This window comes from Bombus pyrosoma, linkage group LG12 (assembly GCF_014825855.1).
Source record: "Bombus pyrosoma isolate SC7728 linkage group LG12, ASM1482585v1, whole genome shotgun sequence".
NCBI classification, from domain to species: Eukaryota; Metazoa; Arthropoda; class Insecta; order Hymenoptera; family Apidae; genus Bombus; species Bombus pyrosoma.
In genome coordinates, this window is record NC_057781.1 from 7,940,353 (window position 1) to 7,965,173 (window position 24,821).

Genomic DNA, 24,821 nt, shown 5'->3' on the forward strand with positions numbered 1-24,821 from the left:
CGAGAAATATTTACTCTCGTTAGAGGTACGAAGGAGAAGTTAAGGTTGAGAAACTGAATCGTGGCGTACATGTTGATGATTGTGGATTATTGGAAGGCGTAACAACGGTTAAGAGGGCAAAAGGAAGAAAGAGAATTAACGACCGGTTAAAGATCAATGTTGCTCGGTTCTCGTAGCGTGGTTCGCCCTTCTCGGAAGAATCGGATGAAAACGCCACGTAACACGTGGATCGTAAACCGGTGCCGACTTCACGAGCCAATAAGTCATTTGCATTTTCCTTGTACTTCAAACTTTGAGAGCGTGCACTTCGATTTTTATCACTCTATAAATCTGAAGAAACAAGGAGAAGTCACGCAATCGAGGCAGGTTACACTACGTTGTTTTCTACGCGAATTATAGAAAAGTACGTCGCGTTTCACGTTTTCTTCGACAAATTGCAGAAACGTAATTCACCGGGTCGCGTGCTGCAACTGTACGTCAGATTATGCGAAAATATCATTTTGGCATTGTTCTTCCATTTTAAATTTCCATTAATAAATTTCCTCTGCGAAAGCTGTACGAAGAATTATTTCAGAACTACTACTCCATTTTCCTATAAAAAAAAGTGTCGAAAACAATAAATCTCGTACGAAAACATCGTAAACATCGTAACAGCGGGACACTAAATCTTCCATAGGAATACTATACACGGACTCGTTTAAAGATCGTTCCTCCTTATTTTCCTACGAAAGCATCGAAAATTGAAAACGCTAGATTTCCTATGTAAACGCTAACAGAGTGAAATATTGCCGTAAAAATATTCCTCCTCGTTCCTACAAAAGCGTGGAAAACTCGGAACGATAAATTTCAAGGAATTCCTCTCTCGAATTGTTCGAGTCCTATCAACGGCGCACAGCTACGAGAGGAATTTCCCTTCGACCGCATTTCCACGATTCGATTTACACGAGACGAGACTCGAAGCAACGCATCATAGGTGGTAGGGTACGTTCTCGAGATCAAAATCGGAGGAGGTGCGCTTTCAGGGTCGACGATCGTCACGCGATCATCTCGAGCCAAAGTTGTAGCGATTTTCCAAGGCTCCCCGCAGACCGACGTTTCTCGCGATAACGTATGTGACAGGCATGGCTATCGACCAACCGCGTAAAGCCAACAACGTTTCATCCGTGTTCTGCCATTCGTTTCACTTTTTGGCCGGCTATCTCTATGTTGCGTTTTATCGTCCTTCTTTTATCGCTAGCTATATACTACCAGCTCAGATATCTTTATCTTTCTGCCAAAATATCTTTTGTTAGATACGGTTTATAGACGAACAATGGTGAAATATCTCGTTTTCGCGAATCACGTTCGTTCCCTGCAACTAATATCGCTTGCAAACGTTATAATTTAACGCAAGTTTTTAGCTCTTCGATTGTGACTGCTCTGGACGTATTAATTCGTTGGAAACTACTGGCTTAGTTGTGAACAGTGGCGAAGACACGCGCTATGAAAATGCATATTAGGATGTGCTGTGGCAAGAAGAAGAGCTGTGAGATATGTTCATGTTTGATTCGTTTAAATTCAAGATGAGATTTACGCTGAGTTTACTTTTGTTTCAGTTGAATACCAGTTTAGTCAGGTTACATGAATAGGAAGATGGGTTTTGTGGTGAGAACAATACGTAAGATAAGGGACAAGTCATCGTAAATGAAAATGGAACCGGAAGCGACCCAGTGCCGCAGGATCGCAGATGAATAAATGATAAATAAATAATAATAAATAAGATGAATAAATAATACAGGTTTTTAGTTTAATTTGCAATCTAACGACGGAGAAATTGTTATAGCAGGATCTCGTTTTTATGTAAAGCGTTTTCATCGTTTCTAGAAATATGTTTAGTATTTTATAGTAACTATTATATTATATTTTATAGTAACCGTGGATGTCCGCGCAATTGTAACCACTTTATATTTGGAGCTGTAAAAATGGATACAATGTAGACGTAATGGACGTGTGAAACAAATGCCTTCTTGAATCTCTTTCCTTAAATCGGAATCACAGGAAAAAGAAATGAATCTGCATAAATGTCCGCAGTTTGATAGTAAGAAACGCAAAACACGACATTGTAAAAAAAACTGCAACGAATCGGGTTACATCAGTGCGACTATCTGTTCGCCGTTAAATAATTATAGGCGAAGAATATGAAAAAAAATAAAAGTTAAATCTGCATGTCACGCGAATAATATACAGTAAGAGGAATGAACACGTTGCCCGATGTTTTATAACGCTCAAAGTATAATACGTAAGTACCCTGCTAAAACGTAGTTATGAAAGCAACGGTATACCCGTGGGTCTAATTATTTCTTAATCTTTTACGTGAAACTGCGCGAACTCTTATCTCGACCGGATACATTTAACACAGCCGATCCAAAATTGATACTGCATTATAGTAAAAATTAGGTCAATTAGCCTTGCATCGTAATAATTATTCATTTGATAACACAGTCTGCAAGCGTATTTTACATTTTCGTCAAGTTATATCGGACGTAACGCACGCAGAAGCAGTCCAGCTATGAGAATTTATAAAAATACCGATCGATCGTATAAAATAGTACATTTCACGTACCCATTCTTTTTATAATCTCGGAATAAGAACAGGGATAAAGCTTTCTCGTATGATACACGAAGGATACGTCGATTAAAATCTCAGATTTCAATGTTTTTCCAATCTGGACATCGATTGAACTTAATTAGAAGCTCAAGTACTTAAGGCGCTTTCGCAAGACGCGAACTTTTATACAAATCCATATTTATACTGATACGATTAGGGAAACGCGACCTGAACAGAAGCTTCTTTCACCCGCCCTTAATACCTTAAATTTATCTATATTCGTATATTTTTCCGCATCACGAGCCTACGTATATCGATCTTACTAATTTCCTAAAATTCTTACTAAATTTCCCACAAATGTGCAACCATGCACAGTCCGATTTGTAATTAATAACTGAATCGCTCAATATCTTTTCCGGTTTCCTCCCACCGCTTCCAATCTTTATCGGACAATAATTCGCGCGACTCTGGAAATTCTAATAAATGTAAGAAGATTAGAGAAAAGATCTGGTAGGATTCCAAAGTCGTACTATCATCGTCGAAAATACCAAAATATCTCTCTACGTTCAATAAGCATTTCCTCTCGGTCGGATCGATATCGATTAAAACGCATCACAGGGAAGAACTAGCCGTGGAAAGCGTAAAAATAACGTAGCATTTTCGCTAGACGTTTCTAGTTTAAATATAAAGCGTATAGTCGATACGGAGGCGCATGTATCGCTGTACGTACGTATAAGCTCGGAACGTGCTGGTCGGATCTCGACGATCTACGGCCACGACACGGCGGAGAGTCTGCATTACTTATTCATTGTGTTGTCGATCGGCGAAACACTTGCAGCAAAAGTGGCATTACGTTTAAACGTCGGTTCACGTGTTCAAACCGGCAAGGCGTAAAACGTTCTCAGTTGGCGAACCAAGAATAGCGATTACCTACCAGTCAGCGATAAATTCCTCAAACATTCAACTTTATGCACCAGGTACAAAGCTGTAGTTCCACGAACTCTTGCCCAATAGTTTCACCAAAAATTTTGCTAAACTTTCGCTACACAACTTTGCTGCCTGCCTGATAGCGTAAGTCGAATCTACGAATGTAGATCAGACGACTCGAAAGTAAGACGGATTACGCACGTTCGATTGATTAGGCTATCGTCGCGTTTCCTTCAAACGATACGTGCGGTTCTATCTACCAGGCGAGTCGGTCTCGTGGTGCAATCGAGTGGCGAAATGATACATTATGCAGTTTCCTTAACACGCTATACACTTTCTTAACTTTTAAACGCCCTGCATTTTTCAAGACGTTACGTTTCTTGTTGCGCGGCCAGCTTTTAGAAGCACGAAGGATACATTCGATGTATCGACGTTCGGGTATCAGTAAGTTTTATGTCGGCCAGTAAACCGTTCGTAGATATTGGAAGACCCGCTGCTTTCGAACATAGTCGACCCAGATTCAGACAAACGATTAATTGCATTTAAAGGTGAATTTTTTAACCGTCGATTTTAACGCGATTTCAATGTCGTGATACATAAGAATCTTCGACTATTATTCCGCCGTGTTAATTCAAATAGGCGTATTTGTTTAAGAGGGTGCTTTTGAGAAAGAGGATTTTCAGCGTCTAAGGACCAGACGTCGATTTCGCGTACGTCCGAAATAATTGAGACAAAAGAACGCGATTCAATGAAATAGTATAAACGAAAGAATGTTGCGCATTTATTATTTCCTTGTGAAACGAAAGCGACTATTCGGACAATCCAATATAAACCATTGTATCCGACAATACCTTCAGTTTCAACGCAGATTCCGCTTTCTTATTCGATACGCATGCAGATGAACTATTTTTCTGCCAGCTGGCTGCAATGACTCGAGTATTACCATTAGCGTTACCATTTGAGCATTTCAGCATTTAGCATTACCATTCTACCCTCTCTCGTCACAATCGTTCACGATTGTCTGTAATTTAGAAGTTGTAAGATTCGAAAGTCAGTGAAAAGTATTCCGCGAGCCTTCGAGTAACGTATACACCGACAGAATTTAGACGCGCTCGAAGCAACGAGCAAAGCCTTTTTCCTCCTGCAACAAAGACGGTATTTTATAAAAATGTTAAGCCGACTTGCTAGAGACTCTGCTCGTTATCCGGCGGAAGTGAGCGAATTACCGGTTCTTTTACGCGAAGGAACAATGATTATTAAAAATGGCATAGTATTATCGAGCGCGGTGTTCATAGGGCGAGCTTTGCATTCTTCTACGAGAGAGAGAGAGAGAGAGAGAGAGAGGGGAGGGAGAGAGAGAGAGAGAGAGAAAGCAGTAAGTCCACGTTTACGTCACTCTGCACGTGAATACTCGTGCTCTCAGGTGCACATACGCGAAACTCGTACAAACGAGAGAAACTACGAGCAATAAGAGAGAAAGAGAGAGAGAGAAAGTTTATCGCGAGCGGAATTGCTTTTGTCACGCAGCTCGTTCCACGTTCGGCCTATTATCTCGAACACACGATGCAATTACGAAATTAAATACGTCGCCGGCCGATTCGGGAAAGGCGGCTGCTGCTTGTGGCGCCGATTTAATTAAGAGCTAAACCGAAGAAGTCGTAACGCAGGACCTTCTGTTTCGGCCAGGTCGTCGAAAGGGAGGAGCGCCCATTGCCAAGACGCGGCAGGCCGGCCCTCGTAAATACAGGTAAACGAATGTATCACGAAAGCTCGTGCGCGCAGCAAAATGATCACTATTATCCTCTAACTGCAGAAACTCGAGCAATCTACTCGACCATCGAATATACCTGCTTTATAACGCTACTGGAATTCGAGGTTGTTTCGCCAAGTAGATAACGCCTTTTCAAGTATCCTTTGCCTCGATCACTATCTTTTCTCTTGGCTCGGAAGATGTTGGTAAATTACATTATCGGATAGTCCCAGGCCAATATCCAACGAACGTCCGATCAGTCGTTTCATCTTTCCTTCTTTCGATCTTACGCTGCCCTTCTTACTTAGGATCTGTTATCGGTCATTCTGAAGACGAAGGAAACTATAGTTTTTGAAGGGAGAAAACGGAACATCCAAGTTCTTAAAAAGAACGTTCTAAGAATCTGAAATATTTTGCTGTTGTTTCGCAAAAGCGCGCACTATGTAACACTTTGTTTAAAAGATAAGAAACACGAGAGGGGCGGAGGGATTTGATGTATCTTGAAAAATTCAAAAAATGCAATGCGGCACATTTCGACTAAGGAGAACTCGACCGAGAAAAATACGTAAGAATGTGAATACATTTTTGTTAACGATAAAGAAAGTAGGTAAGGACTAGAGGAAAGTATAGAAAGTAATTTCAATCGTATAAAATTCATTTTGCACGACTTTTATCTCGCACTATGGCGTACGAAGCGATTACTGTTTCTATTAAATAAAAATACATCGTGTTTAGCGTCAATATCGCTTTATTCTCACGATCCGATATCCATGTGGCGTTTGCTAAGCATCTCGTTAACGCTATTTTCACTGCGGTAACAATGCAGAGTCGCGATTGTGACGTTGTGTTAATGGGCAACTACTAACTGCGAAAACGCGACCGACGTTCGTTCGATAAAAGGCCTCGTTATTGTTTCAGCGAAGCAACGAAGCTCGTTTCATAGAATTCTCTAACATAACGCACGAACCGTAATGTGTAACGACATGATCGTTGCAGCTCATGCGAATACGCGATGAACCATCCTCCAAAATGGATACCAACGAAATCTTTAATAATTGCCTAGTTAATTACGCTACGAAAGATAATTTATAATAATTTCGACAGCGACAAGAAAATATATCTGATATAACGTACATACGATAACTTACCAATCGAAGAATCTTCTGCCGTGAAAAGTGCCGTCGGAGGAGCCATTCAAATAGGGTAACTCCACACCTACGTGTGTTTCCTCTCGACCTGGTACAGGTCCGACGTATCTCACTCGTCCTTGAAGAACTTTACCTTCCGGCGATATAACCTTCACGAGATGATCCAGCTTGAGATCTCTTGGTATCTGTCGAAATAAACACCGTAGATCGTAAACCAAGAATCCTTTCTTAGATCAGCGAGTGATCTACCGTAAAGTATACGATTTTAATTCCAAGTGGTAACGATTTTCGTTAAGATACGCTCGATGTTCAATTACGTTTCATCTATCATCGACGATAACCATTCATCACGATTAAAAAGAGCGAAACTTTCAAGCATCTGATCGTCTCTCGTACGTACAGTAATTTATCGATTAAGCGAATTGACAGGCTATTGTACAGGCTGTATGTAATAACTCTGCTTCATAACTTCACGGTTTTACGATTTTACAATTTTACCGACTTATTTTACAATTATAACGGTTTAATCGCGCGAGAGTGTTTTCCACCGTTCCAAATGACACGTTATCGTGCCACGTTCTAATCAATTGTCAGCGAAGGCGGATATATCGAGGCACACGCGAGACACGCTGGTGAAATTCACCTTTGGCAGGTACGGTCTAGCATCCTGCGGGGGATGCCAATCGCGGATTAGATCAGGCTCGGAGTATCGCCGCGTACGTCTCCGCCTGGCTGTCTGTCGGTTCCAATAATCGGAACTGACGCCGCTACTGGAGATCGTCAGCATCGAGTCGATGCTCCGTCGTAAATAATCCTCAGCCTCGTCGATCAACGATTCGGTCGAATCGCCGCTGTTATCGCCGGTCACCAAATCCGAGCGCAGATTTGGCAGACTGCCTCGCGTCATCGGGCATTCTGCGAACAAACAGCGTCCTGAAATCGCTTTACTGTTATGACGATACACCGTTTATAACGGGTGTCTGGCCAAACGATGTTACTTTGGTGGATCGTTTGGAAGAACTCGTCATTTATTTATTATTTATCGACGCCATCAGCGAGCATTGTCGGACAATACGAATAAGTTTGGGGAAAAAGTGGTGCAACGAGACCTTGGGCGATGTTTTATTTTTGTCGAGGTCGACGGGCTTCGCGTTTTTATTATCTTTCTCGTTATACGCGCGTCGCAACAGAGTAATTAGAAAAGGTCGCGTCAAGGCACTGGTTCACCGGAGATTTTTTAGCAGGTAAAATTTAGCAGGAACGCGAGAAGTTGCGGGTTGACTGGGTTTGATCCACTTGTAGTTATCGAGGACGATTTACAGCGCAATGAGCGACACAAAAGAAAGCGAAGGAGATACGTTTTCAGCGGAAAATTGTCCGCAAGTTCTAGTACTTTGTGTCTACTCTACGAAAACATCGGAACAAATCTGTCTCAAGGTCTAAAAGAATTCGTTCCCGAAAGAATTAAGAAATCTCATTCCTGAAACAATATACAAGAAACTAGCTGCCTTTGGAATTTTCAAATATTCGACATATTAATCAGAGCGTTTGCGAAAAGTCAAAGTGCACCTTTTATGGACTGTTTTATTTGGCAGGAACGAGAGGTTGCAAAAATAGGTGCAAGATATTGAAACGATATTAAAATACACCCACGTAATGTAGATCAGTTACGATCGAGTGACTCGTCTTATAACGTTGCACGGAAACACGAACCTGCGATACGGTTCCAGCCGATTGTAAGGTTTCTGAACGCGATAGAAGGTTAATTTGAAGTGGCTGAGCCTGAGATTCAATTAACCGCAACTGGCTTCTGCGAGTAAATAGTAAACTACATGGCCATTTACGACAGTTTATCTCGATTGAAATTAACTCTACAGGCGTCATTTAAATTACACACGCACAATTAAGATGTATCGTAACAAGTAGACAAACTGTAAACTATGATTTTAAAATAAAATGGTTGGTGTGACGGAAAGACAAACCTTGGAAAGTGACCTTCGATCGCGTTCTCTTTGGAACGCTCTTAGAAGCTTTCGAGGACGTCGCAGGAGGATGCACGTGTGTAGGCGAAGAGGGCATAGAGGACCAGGTTGGTCTGGGGGTAGAAGTGGCCACCGGAACTCTCCAGGTATCGAAGGACGTCGCGGTTGCTCTCCACGAGTGTCTTCGAGACGGGCCACCGACAACCTCCAATCCAGGCGACGGGATCGAAGACAAAGAGCCACGATATCGAGAGGAGTAAAAGTCGGTGGAGAGGCGGCAATCGCACGGACTCGGTAGTCCTGTGCTGGGGTTGCAACGAGGCCAAAATCCTGCAGGAGAGCCGAGCGATTCGCGGCGATGCACGTCCGGTGTTCGAAGGCCACAGCCGCGAGAACTGAAACAAGTCTGAACAAAAGGAACGATATGAGTCATTGTTGATCATTCCGTAATAGTAAAACCGATTGATTATCCGATCGATCTACCGAAATGTGTTCGAATAGAACGAGTCAATTTTTAGAATAACGCACGCAATCGGAAATTACAAAATTACGAAATAATAGAAAAATAATTGTATACGCTAATCCTTTTTTATTTCATATTTGGAACATTTATCAGACTACGAATGTAAGAATAAGCTCCAGCGTTGTTTAATTTTCATAAGCAGTCGATTTTCCATGTTTTAAATTACCGTTCAAGGACGAAATGGAACTGAAATGACAGAAGAGGAATTCCAGAAGAGATAAGCGATTCGTTATTCGCATTTCAGTGAGATATTTAAGATCGTAGGTTCCCTTGCACCGCACCGCACCGCACCGCAACGGAAAGGAGTATAATCGAATAATACAGCAACAGTAAACATTCAGAACCTACGGTATCGGAATAAAACAAAACGAGGCAAGCAATTAGTCATCCAAGTTGACGGAGAGGCGGAATTGAAACGAACGTCAAAGTGAATCGCATTAGCTTTATTCGTTCGACCTTCTCCCACGCGCGAATCATTTCTGTATATATATATATATATATACAGAATATATATACACATAGATAAAACGGTGTTACGCCATTTTAAGAATAGTCTACTTTACTGCTTACGTTGATCACCTACGATATTGAATTTCTATGCGCATGGATAAAGATAGTTTTAATTATTATTATTTCGTGTAATATAGCCGTTTCCCAAAGAGCTGTCCTTTACCAAGAACGTGTTACTTTAACGTTGTTACTCGGATTCTTCGAAGTGAATATGCGGTAATTCCATTTTAGAGGTGATTTCAAACACGTAGGATGCTTGGAATCGGACCTATTCATCGAGATAGTAGAGAATGTTACTTATTACGTTATTACGATAAATAAAAAAATATTAGACACCAACAAAATATATTTTTATTGTCCATTATCAGCTAAATATACAAAATATTCATTGGCATCTGAAATATAACGTAACGTTAAACAAATATAACAAAGTACATCTCTATAAAGTATAATGGTTATCAAACAAGCGTTTAAACAACACACATACAAAGGTTTATAAGTATATTATTATCAACGTGCAAAAATAATGTTTGTTACAAAAACAATGCTGACGATTAAGACCTAAATATGACGGAAGACTGCTCAAACATTCCATCGCAGCATCGTACGTATATATTGGGAACGAAAACAAAGAGGAGAAAGTTGGGATATCACGACCGATAATTATTCGTATTCTGACCTGGGGCTCATAAAAATTGAGATTCTACGATCCTGATTACACTCTATTGACGCTAGAATGATGCGATTCGCACTCGCTGCCCTTCCACTTCTCTATCACGTGTACAATCCTACGAGTCCTCTAATGATTCAGAAATGTTTATACTACTTGATAAACGAATCTAGTTTGTATCACAAATGTTCGCTATAAGTTCAGCTTACATTTCAGCAGCAGATCTGGTTTCGATTCTTAAACGACTAACTCCATAAATGTGCATCATTCCTTCTCGCACGAGCGCAAACCAATGTTACGCGATGTTTCCCTCAGTTTTTCTCTCAAATTGTCGAAACTTCAAAAATGTCAAACACCACATTGCACGAAAACCAGTGATTCGTATATAAAATCCATGCTGCAGTCGCAACATACCATCACCCAACATCAACATACTGCAAACTATAAACTCCCAACATAATGTATTTATCGTACTTTCCAAATAAAAAACTACAGTATTTGTCCTTTGACACAGAAGTATCGAATCTTTATCTTACGGATTATGAAGATTCTGATCCGAATTCGGATCCTACCTGTGCGTGTGGGTCGTGGCAGAGATGATCGGCGCTTCTGGACAACTCTGGCACCATGCTAGTGAAGCTGATGTCCGATAGCATTACTCTTCTAGCTTCCCGGGTTTTGTCGGACAATCGAAGTCTTCCAGGCACCCCGGTAGGCAGAGCGAACTTGCTGGGCAACGTGGTGAACGTATGAGCCACTTTGTGCGCGAGATAACTCTCGGAACGCCAATGGGCTGGAAGCGCAGAAATGTCAGTTTGGGCACCAGACTCTCGTCTTGCTCCGCTGATTCTGTCCATCACCGGTCTCAATGGTGCCGCGCTCTTTCGTCGACTACCCGCTAAAGCTTCGCGATGAATGATCGGTCTGAAAAAAGGTATAAAACTATGCCGTAAATTGTTTAACGTACTTCGCATTTTAGCCATTTCTCGACTCTTCCAAGAATCGCACAATTGCGATAGCAGGCATCTTAGTTAAAACGTTGCATCGAACATACTTTTGTTTCTCAAGACGCGTTGAAATATTTCAAGAATCCTCGTGTCTTCTTATTTTACATTTTAAGGGATGTTGTACGGACTGTTGCAAAATTTATAAATTTATAATATATCGATGACCTTTTCTAGAAATCGTGTAAGCATAGATGATTAAATTAACGATATGATTCGTTCGACATGTCGAAGCGTCTTCTGTTAAGGCAGTTACAAGATGTTGAGCGTTAAATTTGCTGTGACAAAATTTTATATTAAATTACGTGCAATTTCGAACTATTAGCAGCTCGTCGTTGACACCCGAATACTATTAGAGCCTAAACCATCGACCGTGGCTTCTGATCTAATTTTCAACCCATAATTGTATCAGAATCAGAGCCAATTTCTGATACAACGCGTATCTCCCTCTATTCTGACGCAACAAACTAAAATCATCAGCAAATCAATCGAGAGACATTCGTCGATGATATTTCATTAATGAGATGTGAAATGAATGGTGCAAGTAGAAATAAAGAATTTCTTTGTCGCGCTAACGAAACAATTTCAGATACTGTAAACGGTGATGTAAAAATAAAGCAAATGACAAGCCAACGGATGTGTTTAATAAGTTATTGATAATAATAACTGGCGACGTAATTAAATCGCATAAATACGCGTGTGCGCTAACGAACAGGAAACGCGTTTAAAGTGTCGTTTCGTATATGCGTACGCATCATTCGTTAGGAAGCCTCGTATGTGGCAAATTGCCGCACGCGAAAAAAAAGCAGTTTGAAGTAAGTGAAAACGTTTTATGGCTGTTAAATACCAAGCAGCTAATTAAAGTACTTTCAACGAATACATGCATACATATATTAGCGTGAGAGTCTTTCATCAAGTACAGACTGAAGAGCCCTACGAGATGTTAAATAAAATGTCGGCACACCTATTCAAGCGAAAAGATCGGGTTTTCTTTCCTTCCCTTCGTAGATTAATCATAATATATAATGTATAATATATAATGATAATATATAATGATGATTAATAATAATATCCACGATATTTAGTATATATTTCAACGAAACCAATAGATATTCGGTAAAAACAACATCTATCGCGACATCTTTCGAGACGTTCGACGGAGGTCTGGAGTTGGTGTAACGCAAGTGCCGAAAAAATAAAATCGATAGGCTATCGTGCAACGCTAAAAAAGAAGCTGCTAGTTACCTGTATGCAGTAGGTGGCGCGGCTAAAGTGTTCCTTCTGACCGCGTGTCTGGTAGCATGCTCAGGTTCTTCGACAACTCCACACTTGCTGATATCTGTTTCGACCAGCACCGAGCACTGAGACCATATTTTGTTCAACCTGGTGCTGGAACTTTCGTCGAACCTATCCACGCTTTCCTCGCGATCGATGCTCGAGCTCTGCGAAGAAACCGCTTCCTCGACGGAGCTGGTCTTCTCACCATTGCACACCAAGGACTCGCTCTCGGCTGATTTAGCGTACTTCGACAATGCCGGTTGACCAGTAGGCGCAGACTGTGGCCAAGTTTCGGTCTCGGTTATGGAGACGAGATCTTCCTGAAGACCAAGATCGCGACAAGTTTCGTCCGTGGTGAATATCAGCTCGATATCGTCCAACTCCTCGGACTCGTTCTCGGATTGGTCGTTCGGCTTCGGCTGGTCGGCCAATTGATTCTGGCGTTGATGCTGCTGCAACACTTGCGTGTCCGGATTATCGCTGAACACCGAATTGTCTCCGTCGGAAACAGATTTCAAGCTCAGATCCTCGAGATCCTTCTCTGGCACCTCCAAGTGATCGACCTGCGCCGCGTTCCCATCCTCCGCCTCGACGTCCTTGGATCGTCTATTCGTCAAGGCGGAAGCCAGATCGTTCGAAGTCCCACCCTTCACCGTATCGTCCAAACTGACACCAGATATTCCAGCCTGAGATTTAACAACAGTCGCGTCTCTCGACATCGTACACTTCGACATCTGATTCCTGGATTCCGATTTGGACGAGGATTCTACATGACTGTTAGGCACTTTCTCGACCGTACGAGTCTGCAGATCGGGAATCTCGCCGTTACCACTGGTGTTGCTATCGAGACGAGGCTCGATGACCGGCTTAGGTGCCTCTGCCATGTCCTCCGTGTCGACTTTGTCCCTGGACGCGTCCATGAGTACGCCTGCTTGCTCTGACAGACTGACACCGTTTACAGGGTAAGAATGACAGCGAGAAACCAGCCGCGTATGCACGCTACACGTGGTTATTAATAGGTGCATCGAGAATGGAACGCGTTCCTTTTAATTAACACTAACGCCACGAAGAAGCTTCATTTAGCGATTCACGCTTCTAACTAGTGAATTACGCGAATATCTTCCGCTATTATCCCGAATATTTAGATCGTTAATCTACATAATAACATTAACTTTGCTTTGAGCTAGATGAGTTATACTATTTTAGTCGGAAACAAAATCACCTTATCGTGGAAATGCTAAGTAGACTTGAGATGTACGAATAATAAGAGAAAAAAACATATATTTAATAACGGAAGAGCAGCAGCAACTGTCGAAACTCTTGCGCGACCCTTTTAACTGATCAAAGATTTACATAGAACTCTCTTGCTTATCGGTCATACTGCGTTTTTAAAGATCTCACACGCATGGCACACAATTTTGCAAATGTGCAATATAATCTCCATGTACTACCATTCGTGTCAAATCTCTACGTGCATTCTCAGAATCGCTTTTCATTCGTTATCGATACATTAGCATAAACAGTAAACATTTGCTCAGTTCTTAATCGCGCATTAGCCACGTGAATTTTTTGCTAAAATACAGTGAAATAAACGATGAATAAATAAACGGAAAATAGTTTCTATACGTTAACACGTTGACAGCCACTACGTTATTGCTTTTTTTCCTTTTTTTTTTTCTTTTCTTTTTACTACATTTACAACGATTAAAATAAATCACACCACATCGACTGAGAAATTTTTAATACAAATGACTAGATAAAATGGTAAGATGGAAATTCGACGATTATCAATTTTCATCGGAACGTAATATTTTGCATAAATCAAGTGCGCGATACTTTTCCGCCTATTATGGTCTACCGAGCAAACAAAGCGCGTAAAATTCGTGTGGCAGTCAACGTTTTCACGTTATTGCAATTCGTTTCTCTGCGTTAATGTTATTCGTAAATAAAATCAATAGAACGAGTCTTGCTGGTCTGGGCTAGATGATCACGATGATCGTGAAACGCGAAAGTAGAACAAGATGATCGCGCGTGACAAAGAGAAACGAAATCAACGGACGATCTCTTAATTGCTCACAGAGACGCATTTCGAGACTCACTCTTTGACGTCTTCTACTGCGAGTGAAAAAAGACGGGCCTGGGGCGGCGGGCTTGTGGCAGCATCACTAGAAAACTCACTATTCCTGCTTAGAATCTTTCGCCTAAGGACGTGATTCTCAAGAGCGAGCCTCTCGACGACGTCAACGTAGCTCTCGCCAGAAAAATCACCAACGCTCTGCTTAAGACGGCGAAGCTCTTCCCGCGAAGAATCCAACGCGGAGCGCAGCGATATCACAGTCTGAAAGGATGCATATCGAAAAATCATTTTTATCCATCAAAACATATAACGCTTGTTTCTGAGAAGAATTTTTAAAACGATCCTTCGCACTCAAAACACAAACGATAAGTAGAGAGCGGATTTTTGTGCGCTTATAGGAAACTCGAAAGAACGCGCATAATATGAAAAGTTATACGAAATAATCCGTAAGTATAGCGCTCTTCGTAATATTCGCTAGGTAAAACAATTTCCTACCGAAGCTCTACTTTTTTAAATTATACTCTGAAAAATTAAATTATACGAATTTGCGTAAAAATCCGCAGTCTAACGACAAGGAGGATAAAGTTTAAGGAGATTCGAATGCAAGATTAACTCTGGTACGATCGCCGAATTTTGTATGCCTTAGTTGTCTCGTTGCGCTTTCGTCACAACGGAGGGAAGGACTTTTCATCGTTTAAGAATATCTTTAGCACAGAATTAAAATGTGCAAGCACACGTATCGGTTGTTTTCTTCTAATTTAGAAACTCTTCTAACGATAAAAGGATAAAAGATTCTCGATCGAACGAACGAAGGGACAAATGTGATTTTATAGTAAACGTTTCGTCACATAAATTCTATGCAAATAGTAAGTATTCTGCGTAAGAACGTATAACCCTGCGAATATGACAAGAAATTTCCAATTTGCTCCTTTCCAATTTCTAAACGGTGTATCAAACAAAATTAACCTCGCCTAATTATAACATCGTTTTCTTAACAAACACTCTGCGTCTATCATTACCGTGAACGATAACAGCAGGTTTCAGTTAGAACGTTCGCTAAATAGCTGCGATTATTATGGGTCACCGTTGAAACAAGGCGCTATCGGGAATTATTGTAATTGAGACGATGGATGAATGTTTGAAGAGAATTGCACACAAGATCAACTTTATTACCCTTTCGATTTCATTCGCCGTGTATATTTAATGATTAGGTCTTGGTGTATTCTTAAAAAAAATATTCACATCATACACTATTATTGTATACTATCGAGAGTTGCCTATTGAAATTACAGAGCGATCGATGATTTTTTTCTTTTTTTTAATTTATCGAGCAGTTGCGCGATTAAATTATCCGAGAGTTCTGATTAGTCGTGCTCGAGATGGAAATTCAGAAAATGATTAGAACATGGGAAATCCGTGTGATAAATCTGTGAATCGGCAATAACACCTATGATTACAAAGTTAATAACGCTGTTCCGAGACGAATCGCGTACTTTCTAAGACGATTGAAATCTCGGAAGACGAAATGGATCTGCTATCTCGATAGGATAAAAATCTTGGCGAAAGCTTGAATCTATACTAAAATGCTTGGATGGACATAAATTTCGTTGGTTTGAATAGGTGGTCGTTTTATTAAGTAGTTTAATGTAATTTAGTTTAAGGCAGCTTAATAATTGGGTACTGGCAATGCACGGTAGGAAGTGCGGTTTGATTTTCCGCTGGAACGAAGATTAGAAATAAGACGATTCACGTTTCCATATTACGCTGAATAAAAATCTCACGGTATGGATTTAAATACGCGAATAAAAATATCAGCTTTACAAATAGTAGCAATAATTAGAAAATAGTTAGAATACAAATAATAATTTCATTGGAATCAAAATATTTATTATAATATCGTGAATTTTTCTTATGATTATTAACATATACCCCTTAATCTGATCTATCATGAATCGTACACAGAAGAAACATACCATACACTAAGGTCAAGGGATCACAGAGGTAAAAAGATCGAAAGAGAGTGAACAGTATCGGTGTATATGAAATCGATGACTCAGGTAAGGGTGTATAAAGTCATCTGCTGCCCTTTTAGCAAGCATCGTGTCATCTAACCAATCACACACATACACGCGCATTAATAATAAGTCAGGCATACTATCACACGTAGGTATAACAAAGGAGCAATTTCTTCAAAATTAAACTTATTCTTTAACAGACGAACAATTAGTAACAAAGAGGTAGTAACTTGACAAAAACTGGCTTTTTGTACCTACCTACATATGTTGGTACGTAATATCTAACAAAGTTCCGAACAAAAGTTCAAAACAAGCACATAAATTATACTCTGTACCTTTTTGTTTAAACACATATACCTTACTATGTAAAAAAGAAATAGAATAGCATATCAAACTTCAACAGAAATATTTTTTTAATTTTACAAATTTGAAATCTATTTTCTAGATATAACACACACACACACATACATATATATATATATATAATAACGAGTTTGAAATTTGTATTGTTTAATTAAAATTTTTTACAAGATTATTTTATGCCAAGATAGGAAAGAATAAAATAAACGGGATGAACACAAGTTCGATTATTGTGATTAATTGTAACAAAGTTAATCGTGGTGCATTAATTAAATTTGTGATTCAAACATTCAAACCTGATGCAAGGCCCTGACAACGTCTAGTCCGGGGATTCCCGGGGATGGCAGGGTAAGCTGCAGCCCCTGATGGTGAGACTGCCGACCAGTTTCAGCTTCCATGCCTCCTCCTCCCCGCCCGATATTTCTAACGAGATCTTGCCACCGCCACAGGTCATTCCGAAACCGTCTTTCTCTTTGTTCGTTTCACCACGTTTTTACAATTTCGCCGATTCGAATCGATCGCGTTGTTTCCGTTACCACATACACCCGGGACCACTGATCGATTCCCCCTCACTGGACCTCGAATCTTTAATGAAATACCGAACAGATCAATCGCTAAACTAGTCACCAACGATAATCCTAATTCGCGAAAACAATCGTCAGTTTCTATTTTCCTATTTCACGAGAGGGGCGTGAAATCGGATGCAAAAACACCATGGACACCCTTAATGGCAACGCTATAAATAGAACCGAAAATGTCAGGGATAGTTAATACACTGCGCTATCCATTTTACGTTCGAAATTACAAAATTAGGACTGAACAAGAGATTTTAGTTTTTCCTTATAATATTATATTTAGTGACGGATGAAAAACGATTTAAGAAATTTTCTCCATAATGCTGTTTATGAATAAAGAAAACAGTCGGAAATAACTGCATACAAGTGAAACACCGTATATCATTGTTCGAAGTATCACCTTTTACGTTGAACGTAGGTTTCACCGTGTCGTGAATTTTCTGCGCGCTATGTTTGATTTCTAAGTAATTGCAAACGAGTGTTATTCGTCAAGCAAGATGTGTATAATATATTTTTATTGTAATTTTGAATGACTGCATAAATAAATTTGATATATAGTATATCTTTAATATACTGTGTAAAATGAAAATTATTAAAAACGATAGAAGTAGAAAATTGAAACATCAATATTCAAGTAAAGAAGCTGCGCTTAAGATACGAGCAAGCTTTTATAATTTTTCGTAAGATTAAATTGCAACTTACTTTTTACACGGATTTATCAATATACATCAAGACCGTTAAAAAAATTGATTATCGTTAAAAAAAATTAATATTTTCTTTTTAGAAAGTGACGCCGTAGTAACTGCGCGTAATACCATACGGATTGATTCACTTTTACGCACGCACTTTATCGTTCACTGTCGAGAACGTACTACTGAGAACAACGTTTACGACGGTGCTTGAACAGAGTTTTCCAATAAGCAGTCATTGTTAGAACTACTAAAAGATACTAATCAATATGGAACAGCTCGAAGGGTTTATAGGTACCACTTTAATCGTAATCGCTAAGCGCTTCAAATCTATTAGCCCAATGTAATTATACTCCTCAAACACCGATTATCATTTAATTCAGAGTTTCCTTCTTATGTATACACAATTCACCAATATCGTTTAATTAAAGTTTTTATATCAGTGAAAAAAAAAGAGAAAGTCCACTTGTATATCTCGATCTTAATAATATATAAAATTACATTTTTCGTAAGTACGACGCGGTAGCGTAATTTTCATACGAATGTCAACAATATAGTTCGAGCTGTCACTTGGCCTTTAATGCAGACGACGAAATAGAAATACATACCCAATTACACCAGGCTTGCCAACGTTGTATGATGCTACTCACGACAAGGAGCATTTTCACTAGGAGATGAATGGCAAATATCGCAAAACTTAATAATTCCCTTTTATCGCTACACATTGGCGCGGATACAAGTATAATTTAAGCTGAAATTAAAATATTTTTGTTATTATACATTTTTATAAAGCACCCTTGTATTCATTATACAGTAAAGAAGTATAGTGAAACAGTAAAATTTTCATCAGCAAAATAAATTAAATCTGATTCATATTAAAAATTATTATTTTATTTTTTCGAACAATAGAATACAATTAAAACAATGTAAAACAATTTAATTCTCTCGTATAATAAATTAATTTCATTATTTTTCAGTAAAATCTGCCGTTTAAGGTTATTTGAAAATTAAATTGAACTATAGATGACGAGTATTATATAGAGCAATCTGTCCGCGCAAAGTTCGGTATTATACACGAGTGTACTATTATTCGTGACGTTGACATTACATAGTCCATAATAACAGACGAAAAGAATAAGAAAAAAAAAGGAACGGAAATCTCATAAATGTGCTAAAACAGCGTAATATGTTTCATGGAAAATAAGTTCTAATTGGAGAAGTGAACCTAATTCATAAGGATGGAACATAAGACAAATATAAGAAGCATTTTATTTGTGATTTTTCTACACTTGTCGGTGCTAAATTGTACTCACTTAACGAAAACTTATTTTAAAGATGAAATTACGAATAATGGTGACAGTATACCAAAACTCAGTTGGTTATTTAGCAATTCTGCTGACAGTTCCGTTAGGATTAAAAGAGCCAGCATAATCAAGTTAAACGAAGATAGTTTATTAAAATCTATGAATATTAAGTGTCGACAAAATTTGAATCGCCTGTGCAGTGATATTACTAAAAATAACGACGAATTAATGCTGTTAGAATGTATTCAAAGTTTTAAGGTATAACTTTTAATTAACAGAACAGATATTTTATAATATAGAGTACTTAATAATACAAGTAAAATAAAATTACTAATTTTAATTCGGTTTTTTCATTTTACAGCCAACTGAAGTATCTGGTATTGATGATGAATGCCGACAAGCAATCTGGGACTATATCTTAAATGTTACAAGTAACTCAAATATAGAACGTTTAGCTAGAAGAACCTGTGGCAAAGAGTTAGATTCATTAGATTGCACGGCTTTTGGTAATAAACATGGAGCATATCTTTCATGTTTAATTGATCAAAGAGAAAAAGTCAAAACTCCTCAATGTATTACATATATCCAAAGGTTAGAATGGATTGCATTCAGTGATTTTAGGATTATAACACCATTTTCTTCAGATTGTGAAAATGATATTAAAAGATTCAAATGTGACAAGGTACAACCTTACAGAGACATATCCCAAGGACAAATATTAGCTTGTTTACAAGAACATGTTAATGAACTTCAACTTCAATGTAAAAGACATATACTTCATGTGTCTGAGATACAAGCAGAAAATATCAACCTAGACCGACAATTGTATTTAGCTTGCGAAGAAGACCATACTAGATTTTGTCCAAATATTAGGCCAGGAAGTGGTCAAGTATATAAATGTTTAATGCAACACAAAACAGATAGATCTATGACAGCAATGTGCCAAGAACAGCTTGCAAGACGAGGGAAATTAATTGCATCTGATTATAAAGTTAGTAAAGGACTAGTCAAAGCTTGTAAAGATGACATTAAAAGTAATCATTGTAGAAGATCTGTGTTTGAAGATAAAAACATAAGACTTGCACAAATTCTTCTTTGTTTGGAATCTGCGGCAAAAAATGGTAGTAAAATTGATAATAACTGTCAAGCTGAAATGTTTGATCATAGAAAACTTTTAATGGAAGATTATAGATTATCCCCTGAGATAGTTGACGGTTGTGCTAATGATATTACAACATTTTGTAATAGTTTAGAAGTTGGTGGTGCAACAATTCATTGCTTGATGGAGCATACAAGACCAAGAAAGTGGAAATCGAGAATATCTAGCAAATGTCAGAGAGCGGTAATCAAATGTTTTCATATATACATTTATATACATAAGAGATTATATAATAATAAATATTAATGAAATGTTTTTTAAACATAATAATAGTTAGAGGATCTAATTATGGAAGCTGATGCTGGAGAAGATTGGAGAATTGATCCTGTTTTAAAGGAACAGTGTGAATTAATTGCTAATGTAGTTTGCAAAAATGTAAGAAAAGAATTGGAACAACTCAATTGATATTTCATTAAACAATAAGCGAATACTATAATTTGATTTACATATAGGTACAGGGAGGTGATGCCAGAATGATATCCTGTTTAATGGAACAGCTTGGTACAGACAAAATGACAGAAGCTTGTGAAACTGCTTTAGTTCAGATACAATATTTTGTAGCTAGAGATTTCAAACTAGATCCTCAGTTGTATAGAGCATGTAAATATGATGCAACACATCTATGTCACGCAAGAAATGCATGGGCTAGTGATGGAAAACAAATGGATCCAGAAAGAGGACCTCTTGTTTTACCATGTTTATATAGACATGTGTATCATCCTCAAAAGAATATGACAGTAAGAATTCATGTAGTTTCATAAATAACTATATATAATATCTTAAGTAACTCTGGAAGTTAAAAGCTATTCTTATATTGGCTCATTTTAGTTAAGAACAGAATGTCTTGAAGAAATTAGACGCGTTATGAGGCAAAGAGCAATAAATGTTGATTTACAACCTGAAATTGAAGAAGTGTGTCTGGCTGAGTTAGCATCATTTTGTTATGACAAAACAGCAAAAGGAGAAGAAATATTATGTCTTCAAGATAATTTAGAACGGTAATAGTAGGTGTACTCAGTCATATGAAAATTTCTAAATTTATTTTACAATCCATTTGTTTTATTCACAGTTTAAGCAAAAATTGCAAATTAGCAGTCGGCAATTTTACGGAAGAACAAGCAGAACGTGTTGAATTGAATCCAATAATTTCTGCTGCATGTTACCATATCATCGAGCGTCATTGTGAGGTGCAATATAATTTTTTCAAAAATTTAAGTTAAATATTAACACACATAATTTTTACTTATGAAACTTATATGAAATATTTAAAAAAACAGGAAGTATTAAAATATGGTAAAGATGAGGGTGATATGATGGAATGTTTAATAGAACACAAAAATGATATAGAAGTGCGATCTGATTATAAATGTAAAGCAGCAGTGGAACACTTCCAATTGATATCATTAAAAAATTACCACTTTACGTATAAATTTAAGGAGGCTTGTAGACCATCTGTTAAAAGATGGTGTCCAAAGTGAGTAGATTTCTTAAATATTTTATATGAATTTTTATCAATACGAGAATGTTTATATTTTAAAATATAATATTTAGATCTAAAACTAAGGCAGAAGTAATAGAATGTTTAAGTACAAAAGTGCAAGAAGATATAATAAAAGATACTCAACATCACATAACAAAAGAATGTAGACAACAGTTAAAAGCGCAGCTTTATCAACAAAGAGAAAACATTCAGTTTGATCCTATCTTACAGGCACAATGTACAAATGATATTAAACAGTATTGTTATGATCTTGAACCAGGAAATTCTCAGGTTGTGATATATACATATTTATCTTTATATCTGTATTTTGATATCTATATTAATGCAAACATTATTACTTCAGATTCTCGAATGTTTAGCGGCACACAAGTCAAAATTAACAGATGCGTGTCATAAACAATTGTTTAAAGTGAGGAAACAAGAATTCCAAGACAGTTCAAGCGATTTCACTTTATTAAATAATTGCCGAGCGATGGTAAGGCAATTCTGCCATGATATAAGTCGTTCACAAGCGTTAGATTGTTTAAAAAAATATAAAGATGAACCAACGTTTGATGATAAATGCAAAAGTATCGTTATTCGAAGAATGATTGAACAAAACACAGACTACAGATTTAATACTGCATTGCAAATTGCATGTTCTTATGATATTAATAAGCATTGTAAAGAGGTATGTTTGAACATATTTTACTCATATCTTTTTTTCTACCTTATTATACGTATGACGTTCCCTCATTAGGTTTTATTAAATGAACCTACTGATAAAGAACTCGAAGGAAAAGTTATAAGGTGTTTAAAAATTAAATTTCGAGAGTCAAAACTTTTAATAAAATGTGAACACCAAATGACTAACATACTTAGAGAAGCAGCTTTAAATTATCATTTAAATCCATTATTAGCCACAATGTGTGCACATGAGGTATTATCATTAAAATATTTTCAAAAAAAGGATAAATAATTTGAAATAAATATATTGACTAATATAATTACTATTTGGAACAGATTGAAACAGTTTGTAAAGCGGATGACAATGATCCAGGAGCTGTAGAAGAATGTTTGAAAATGGAATTTAATGCTGGAAATAGAGATATGAAAGAAGAATGTCGCCTTGAAATTGCTGACTTAATAGAACAAACAAGAGCAGATATTAATGTAGATCCATTATTACAGAAAGCATGTGCCGTCGATGTTAGTAAATACTGTAGTGATGTTCCTCAAGGCGCAGGGAGGCGTACGTTAAACAAATACACAATACATTTTATATATAAATTAGTTCAATTATTAGAAGTATAAATCTGTCAAAATTTTATTATTTCTTCTTCTTTTCTTAGATATCATGTGTTTACAAAATGTATTAGAAGACAGTAACAAGTCTCTACAACCTGATTGCTATAAGATGTTAACTACAAGGATCGAAATGTTCAGAAATGCAGCTAAGGTAGCGAATTCTATATTTCTTATGATACATATTATATATTAATAATATATGTATATTTATTTACTTTCAGTTAATTGGACCAAATTCAATCCAAGAATTGTATTCAACGGTAAATCAGTCTCCCGCAAGACGATATTTCATGATTATCGCGTTAACAATGATTGGCTTAATTTTCATCACCGGCTTATTTTGTGGGAGAGTAACAAGACGAACAATGTTAATGAAAAATAAGTGATAAATTATAGTGAAAAAAATCCGTCCTCGAAGATTTTCTATCGCTGTAATTAAAAAGAAAGAACAAAATCAATTCCAAGTAAACATCGAAACAAAGAAGAAGAACAGAGTGATTGTACTGGTGACCTTCCTGCAAGATATCAAACTGTGCAAAATTAAGATAGAAGTTGCATTTTTTAATATTTTTATTTATCTCCTTTTTTAATATACATATAAATTTATAAAAGAGAGCGAAAGGGAGAGAGAGAGAATATATATATATATATATACATATATATATATTCATATACATATTATGTACACGATTCTACAATTTGTCATTCAGTAGTATTATCATAAATATAAGAAACTGTAAGTTTGAATGAATGTAATGTATGATAAACTGAAAATGATTTGCATTTAAGGTAGATTTTAATAAAAAAAATATATTAATAGAGAATATATATACATATATATATATATATATACAATAAATTGAAATGAGGAATGAAATTTTATGTCAATATTCTATACATTTGTGATATATAACAAAAATTCGTATAAAAATAAAATGGTCACATTTTATTTAAAGCAAAACATATTATCTGGGCACAAATTACCTTGGTCTTCCATTTTAGAACGTTAGAATGCATATAGAATAAAAATTATCGGGAATTATTTACAATGAATGAACTTGGACAATTATATAATGTGCACATAATATGAAACGTATAAGAATATTACATATTTCTTGACAAAAAAAAAGTTATGCTCAATTTATAGTAATTAAAGCTATTTAATCTTATCATTGAATACATATATTGCTACTGTGTATCATAAGTTAAGGTATAAGACCAAATATTGTGTTACACGAAATATATTACGAGGTGAAATTTCAAGGTAAAGATGCTGAACTGTAGTCATGCCGTTGTTAGTTATAAAAAATAAATTTTCTTTCTACCCATATTTATATTGTAAAAAAGTATGACCCAAGTATCATATACGTAATTCAGTCATAACGTCTAAATATAATGAAACTCAAGGTAAATGAAGCGAATTTCTCATTTAACAAAATTTAATTTCTAGTAGGCTATAGTTCCGCTGAAAATCT

General features: G+C 37.2%; 2 protein-coding genes across 10 annotated transcripts in view; one reads left to right on the forward strand and one right to left on the reverse strand.

Moving 5' to 3' along the window:
- The window catches only part of LOC122573597, a 33,224-nt gene extending 14,531 nt beyond the window's left edge, over positions 1 to 18,693 (reverse strand). Inside the window, exons 1-9 of one of the 9 annotated variants that reach the window (XM_043740185.1) lie at positions 18,109 to 18,691; positions 17,807 to 17,866; positions 17,128 to 17,416; positions 14,479 to 14,717; positions 12,347 to 13,324; positions 10,670 to 11,021; positions 8,395 to 8,800; positions 7,056 to 7,327; positions 6,413 to 6,597 (exon numbers count right to left, since the gene is read on the reverse strand). In XM_043740185.1, coding sequence (XP_043596120.1) covers positions 6,413 to 6,597; positions 7,056 to 7,327; positions 8,395 to 8,800; positions 10,670 to 11,021; positions 12,347 to 13,324; positions 14,479 to 14,717; positions 17,128 to 17,229 — 2,534 coding nt within the window. In that variant the 5' untranslated portion in view covers positions 17,230 to 17,416; positions 17,807 to 17,866; positions 18,109 to 18,691. The other 8 variants (XM_043740186.1, XM_043740183.1, XM_043740182.1 and 5 more) reach the window with 8 other exon arrangements.
- A 337-nt stretch (positions 18,694 to 19,030) lies between these two features.
- LOC122573596 (Golgi apparatus protein 1) lies at positions 19,031 to 24,676 on the forward strand. Its single transcript, XM_043740180.1, has 13 exons — positions 19,031 to 19,657; positions 19,761 to 20,741; positions 20,832 to 20,933; positions 21,011 to 21,295; positions 21,387 to 21,556; positions 21,628 to 21,745; positions 21,836 to 22,032; positions 22,110 to 22,329; positions 22,403 to 22,729; positions 22,799 to 22,978; positions 23,062 to 23,290; positions 23,391 to 23,497; positions 23,568 to 24,676. Exons 1-13 carry the CDS (start codon positions 19,334 to 19,336, stop codon positions 23,730 to 23,732), a joined length of 3,405 nt encoding a protein of 1,134 aa, XP_043596115.1. The 5' UTR covers positions 19,031 to 19,333; the 3' UTR covers positions 23,733 to 24,676.
- Positions 24,677 to 24,821: the final 145 nt, after the last annotated feature.